Source organism: Sprattus sprattus (genome assembly GCF_963457725.1).
Source record: "Sprattus sprattus genome assembly, chromosome: 12".
Lineage (NCBI taxonomy): Eukaryota > Metazoa > Chordata > Actinopteri > Clupeiformes > Clupeidae > Sprattus > Sprattus sprattus.
The window spans coordinates 25,206,287-25,213,229 of record NC_137910.1 but is presented as its reverse complement, the minus strand read 5'-3'; the positions used below and the strand labels follow the sequence as shown (position 1 = coordinate 25,213,229).

General features: G+C 42.2%; 1 protein-coding gene across 4 annotated transcripts in view; it reads right to left on the bottom strand.

The window, feature by feature from the left end:
- Window positions 1–2,313: 2,313 nt before the first annotated feature.
- klc1b (kinesin light chain 1b) overlaps window positions 2,314–6,943 on the bottom strand; it is a 29,728-nt gene continuing 25,098 nt past the window's right edge. For 2 of the 4 annotated variants that reach the window (XM_080848817.1, XM_080848818.1), the window contains exon 14: window positions 2,314–4,449. In XM_080848817.1, the coding sequence (XP_080704943.1) occupies window positions 4,444–4,449 (6 nt within the window). In that variant the 3' untranslated portion in view covers window positions 2,314–4,443. The other 2 variants (XM_080848816.1, XM_080848815.1) reach the window with 1 other exon arrangement.

The following is a 6,943-nucleotide window of genomic DNA, read 5'->3' as shown; positions in this document are numbered from 1 at the left end:
ATGCTCATTTAGCCATCAAAGCATCATTTTAATATGCTGTGCAGAACAAATGTTGCCTGAGATGACAGGGGATGATTAATCTGATAATTCACAAATAGGCACAAGAAATGACAGGACTGTTATGTTCCTAAGTGAAAGTGGAAAGGGCTGCTGCAATGGTTTGCATGTTAGCAAATGTCCTACCTGCATCTCAGGAGACTATGAACACCTGGGAGATGACCACTAGGTGGAGACACTGAGACATGCCTCTCTAACGGCGTGGCTCAAACATATACATTGCAGAATACTGATTGTCAATTCAAATAAATATCTGGATCAAAAAAGGTTCACATGTTGTCCAGTTTAGACTAATACAATGCAAAGAAGTACAGGTAATGCAATTGTGAGTTGTATTGTAAAAGATCCCCATAAAGGACATTGTGTGCCGTAGATGTTGGCTTCATCAGCATTTCAAACCGAGTGACATGGTGAACTTCCTGAGCATGTCCGCACTTGTCTCAACATTGACGTGATAACGACTTACACAGTGGCAAGACAGACGCGTGGCTTCAACAAGAACACTCAATCTCAGAGAGACGTTGTCACAAATGAAAACCTTTATTGTAAGTATATCAACAGGTATTGATGCAACAATCGTCACAATGCATAATGGGGGGGGGGGTAAGGATATAAGCAGTTCTACTCACTACGATAGTGCCTATAGAGCTGGCCATAGAGTCACCACAGCTCTAGAGATGGAGGCTACAGGATACAGTGCCACTTGAAAGTATGTGAACCCCTTGAGGACTTAAGCGTTTTCTGTTGTTTTACCATGATTTTTCATTTTTTTATCACCAATTTTCCATAGATGAAATGTCAGGTTTATGTTTATCATTTGCATGTACTTGTTTAGATGAAATTGTTTGAGAAGCTGAAAAACTACATGAAACATGGAATTAGTCCATTTCAAAAGTAAGTGAACCCCCAGCTGAATTGATAAAGTCAAGCAGGTAACAGATTCAGTGAAACTTATTTGGGTGAATAATTAGTCAATTGAGCAAACCGATCATCTGAGACATCCTTAGGGAAAGGTTTGGGCCATACCGATTAAAAGAGAGAGGAAACCAACCAAACTACTGTAGTGCCAAGGTGTACCCACACAGATCAACAATGCAGAGAGGAAACGAGATATCCGAGAACATCAGGAAGAAGGTACTGACAGCCCATCAGTCTTGGGAAAGCTATAAGACCATCTCCAAAAGATTCCAGCTCCATCCATCCATCCAAGACAAATAATTTTGAAATGGAGGGTATTCAACATGACCGCATCTCTGCCTAGAAGTGGACGCCCATCAAGACCATCACCAAGAAGCACCAGAAGAAGAATAAATCAGGTAAAAGTCAACCCACACATCACCTCTAAAGAGTTTCAGACCTCTCTGGCAGCATCTGGGGTAAATGTACATGGGTCTACAATCAGACGAAAATTGAATAGACATGACATTCATGATCGGGTTGTTAGAAGGAAGCCTCTGCTCTCAAGAAAGAACAAAACTGCCCGTTTCAACTTTGCCCGAGAGCACTTGGATGAACCAAAGGCCTTCTGGAAGTCCCTTCTTTAAACAGATGAGTCCGAGATAGAATTATTTTGTCACGATCAAAACCAACAATTTTCGGTCTGATTGTAGACCCATGTACATTTACCCCAGATGCTGCCAGAGAGGTCCGAAACTCTTTAGAGGTGATGTGTGGGTTGACTTTTACCTGATTTATTCTTCTTCTGGTGCTTCTTGGTGATGGTCTTGATGGGCGTCCACTTCTAGGCAGAGATGCGGTCATGTTGAATGCCCTCCATTTCTAAATTATTTGTCTTGGATGGATGGATGGAGCTGGAATCTTTTGGAGATGGTCTTATAGCTTTCCCAAGACTGATGGGCTGTCAGAACCTTCTTCCTGATGTTCTCGGATATCTCATTTCCTTTCGGCATTGTTGATCTGTGTGGGTACACCTTGGCACTACAGTAGTTTGGTTGGTTTCCTCCCTCTTTTAATCTGTGTTGCCCAAACCTTTCCCTAAGGATGTCTCAGATGATCGGTTTGCTTAATTGACTAATTAAGCACCCAAATAAGTTTCACTGAATCTGTTACCTGCTTGACTTTACAAATTCAGCTGGGGGTTCACTTACTTTTGAAATGGACTAATTCCATGTTTCATGTAGTCTTTTGGCTACTCAAACAATTCCCTCTAAAAAAAGTACATGCAAATGATAAACATAAACCTGACATTCCTTCTATGGAAAATTGGTGATGAAAAAAATGAAAAATCATGGTAAAACAACAGAAAACTCCTAAGTGGTCAAGGGGTTCACATACTTTAAAGTGGCACTGTATATCAATTAAAGTACAGCTCAATAAATAAATCAGCATTCCACTAACACATCAATACTGTCTATTACAAATACATGTACGTTTTGTTCGACACATCTCCTCTTGCCCCTTCGCCAAGAGTGTGCTGCTTTTTGGTAACAACGGCTTTATCATGGGTAGGAGTGGTGGGTGGGTGAATGGAAAAAAACACAATGCTCTCCGATTGGAAAAGAAAATGGTTCAGTCTATTTGTCTTTAGCACTTAACAAATTCATGAGCACAATTACACTTTAGCATCATATTGAAAGTAAGTTACATTCAGTTAATTCATAGACAATGGCCATGTAAAATATTGCTCTTCTTTGAATAGGGAGCACGCACACTACTCTCTGGAGTACAATATTCAACTTGATCACAAAGCCTCCTTGTTATGATTGAAATGCTAACGTGGACTCACTCTGTCCATCAGCAACCTCGTACAATAAACTCAAACTCAAACATGAGAGAGAAGTTCTCAAATGTAGTGAACGCTGATTCTATTCAAACTGTCATTATAGACTTCACTTCCTCCTCTCCCTCCTCTTCCTATCCTCCCGTTTCTCCTCTGGTTGTAGAGCAATGAAAGGAGACGTACCTGACTCACTGGAACACTACAGCGTTGTAGATAACCAGCGTTGCAGCCTTTGAAAGCTTAATCTAGGGGCACTTATACCGGGGGAGCAGAGAGGCTTCTGCTGAGGTTTCCCCAGGGAGCCGTGGGCCATGAGGCGCTTGGCTATTTTGAAAGGCCAGAGACATTCCCTTTTCAAAAGCTCAGAGTCAATAGTGAAAAGGATGGTGCAACACCAACCACGATAGCAGGCGCTAATTCTGAGGACACACAGACCCTGCAAAGGGGTGTTTTTTTTCCAATCTTTTTTTTTTTTTTATCTGCTAGGGTTGCTGACGCCTTTTTAGAAAGAAAAAAAACACGACAAATAAATACTGTAAACATGAATGGAAATGTCAAACAATAGCAATAAAAAAAAAAACACTACAAAAAGAAATGAGTACAAAAAAAAGGAACAAATGTGCCCTCAATTTCAAAAACAAAACAAAACTAAAAAAAAAACACAACAAAACGTTCATAACCAACCTTCTATAACTGGAGTAAGTGAGGCACATGCACAGTATTATTTTAGAAATAAACTACTCTTTGACTGTAAGCTTTTAGATCGTATAGAATTTCAAAGATTATAATGAAAAACAAAATTTGTGTCAAATTGCAGCAATCTACACTCAGACCCAGCCTCCAAACAATTTTAATATCATTGCAAACGTCATCAACCTACAGTTGCTGGATGTGCACCAACGGCACGCATACATCCCAGCAGCTTACCCTTACCCATCCCAGCATCTAACCCTTGCAACTTAGCTTAGGGGAAAGTAGCCAACCATACTTAACCAGAGCTAATGAGCTAATGTGGAACCAACAGCTAAGGCAAACACATAATTTTTATTCTAAAAGGCAATGGTGTTGTTTCGGGGTTGAGATGAATGGGTTGGCAGATTGGAAGGCTATTCAATCTCACAAAACGTCTATCCGCTCGTACCCTGGCCGAGGCTAAAGAAGCCCGACTCCGCTCTACGCCTGAAGTTCAGAGACGGCAAAATCCGTGACAGGTCAGCGCACACTGGCTAAAACTTCACAAGACCACGTTTTTTTTTTTTTTACAGTTTCATATGAACACAGCGAAGAAATGTAGCGAGAGAGAGAGCATAATATTTGGAGTAGTGGGGGGTAAGGGACAGAAAGGGGAACATGAAAGGGGAGGAAGAGAGGAGCGGAGCGTCACAGAAGACAGGAGAGGAGAGAAAAGCACACACACGTCCCAGAAGATCTTAGGTTGGAGCAGAGGGCAGCGACGAAGGGTGGTCTCGCCTGAAGACACCAGGAATGACAGAGGAGCGTTTCGTTTCTTTGCTTTTTTTTTTTTTTTTTTTTTCTTTTGCTTTTTTTGGGTGAAATAACAAAATAGGGGCACAATGGAGGAACAAGATAAATCCTTTGCTATAATGCTGGGAAGGACAGAAGGGTTGAGGCGAGATCTTGATGGCTTATGCCTGATAAAAAGAAGAGAGAGAGAGAGCGAGCGAGAGAGAGAGAGAGAGAGAGAGAGAACACAAAGAAACAACAGACATCACAAGTTTAGGCCTCTTGATCCCAAAATCCATGCAGGTAGAACTACAACTACAACTTATCAGTAATATCTCCACCTCACCCCTGCAAATTAGCACTGCAGGTCTGAATAAGTTATATGGTGCTAGATGTGGGCAAACGTATGAGGTCCATGATGTTTGCTGGGCAATTTTGTACATGGATTTTCATGTCATCACGTGTGTCCTGTGTGATGTCATGTGTGGAGTGATCTATGTTATTAAATCAGTGTAATATAATTACAAAAGAATGTGTGTATGTGTGTGTCCATGCTGATGTCTCTATTCATAAGGTTAAGGTGTGAGCGCAAGAAACAGAGAGAGAGAAAGAGAAAGAGAAAGAGAGAGAGAGAGAGAGAGAGAGAGAGAGAGAGAGAGAGAGAGAGAGAGAGAGAGAGAGAGAGAGAGAAAGAGAGAGAGACAGCTCTGCAGTGACAAACTGTAGAAGCTGGCCACACTGATTCTTATGAGGCAAAATCTGAAGAAGAGTCAGCCTCATGTGAACATATATGCATGTCAGAGTGTGTGTACACGTGTGGGTGTGTTTGGTTGGGGAGGGGGTGTGGATTTCTGCAGTGTCCTCTTTGAAAGGGAGAGGGTTCATCTAAATCTCATCTGTCTTACTTTTATAAAAGTAATTTGAACATTCGAAAATCGGGATCTATCATACTACTGACATGTTTGATCAATGGGATTTCTTTAAAGCTTATTACTTAGATCTATACATGGCTCTTTCACTACTGGGTGGCTACCTGACCTGCTTAAGCTGCACGAAGTGGCTACAAGTTTGATCAATGGGATTTCTTTAAAGCTTATTACTTAGATCTATACATGGCTCTTTCACTACTGGGTGGCTACCTGACCTGCTTAAGCTGCACGAAGTGGCTACAAGTTAATGGGGTTAAAGTGTCACTAATCACTAATGGCTGATCACAACTATGACGTACAGCAGCATCTAACACAAGAGGACGTCAGAGACAACAAGGAAGGGGAGAGCACGATTCACACGCAAGAGAGGAGTAGAATTCATTGGCTGATTGGTTGTCAAGGCAAATCAAACAAAATGGCTAATCATTGCAGTCACGGGTTAGAAGGCAGGGAAAGAGATTGCAGGTTGGTTGATACATGCAAGCACTGTTAGGTAAAAAGGCAACAGGGCACAAACTACTGTACATCACAAAAAGACATAACACCCATGCAGTGGAGTTGATGACGCAACGCAACACGCCACACGCAGACTACATCACAACCATCAAACATGCTCTACAAATATAAGCCGAGCCTTGAGACAGAAGGGTTTCAACACGCCACACCCTGGCACTGCTATTTTCACCCTCTCTCCGGTCTCACAATGCCAGGGATGTAAGAACAGACTGAGAAACACAGAGGTCGCCACAGCAACACAGAGGCTACCATATGGCAACAAGGAAGAGCCGAGCAGAAGGAGGAGGGGACATATCCACGGGGAGGGTGGCCTAATGTCTAAAGCACTCATACACACCGTAAGGGCAGCCACACAGACACACCTTTTCTGGCTTTCCAGCACTGATAGGGGCTTGCATTTAAGTTCATGCACATTTGCAGGGGTGGTCTGGGTAACAGGGCCCACAAGGCCAAAACTCAGGACTTATCCCACCCATAGCATGGCCACAGGGATGCATCTCAAAAGCAATATTTCAGGTCTGTTACAAGGAGAGGGAGCACTTAAATCCAAAGACAGGCCGTTTATGAATCTCTCAGACATGATACGGCTATCCCTGAAGCCATTACTCTTCCGTACCATCTTTAAAATGAGGGCTGCAGGAATATTTCAATAAAATAATATTTACACTCGCACTCTTAAGTGCTGAAATGTTCCTAAGACATACCACTTATTGACTGCGATACATTCCATCCGCCAAAAAGCAGCCGATGATGATAAATATGGGCAATTAACGTGTTAATAAAGACAGTGGAGCGTCCATTTTGGACCATCAGAGGGCGTTATCGATTAAAGGGATCGTATTACAACTATTGGACACTTTTCCCTAAAGATTACAGGAGAAGGAGATTATGGATCAGAACATCCATCAGTTAATTGGTCTACTCCACGGCATGGTGGTTTTATGACGGCGGGCGCAGTGAGCGTCTCATGAAGTAGTACAGGCAGTGTAGGTTAATAAGAATATTATGCTCATTCACGGAAGGATAAAAACGAGAATCATCAAAACTTAGTGAATAAAATAAAGAACGTGTCAGTGTTTGCCGTGAGGGGTTCCAGCATGTTAGCGGGTCATGCTTTAATTCAGGCAAGTAGAAGCAATACACATAAAACACAGACACAAACCTCAACTCCATCTTGTGAGATGCACATACAAAAAACGTGCATGCACATGTCCACACACACACACACACACACACA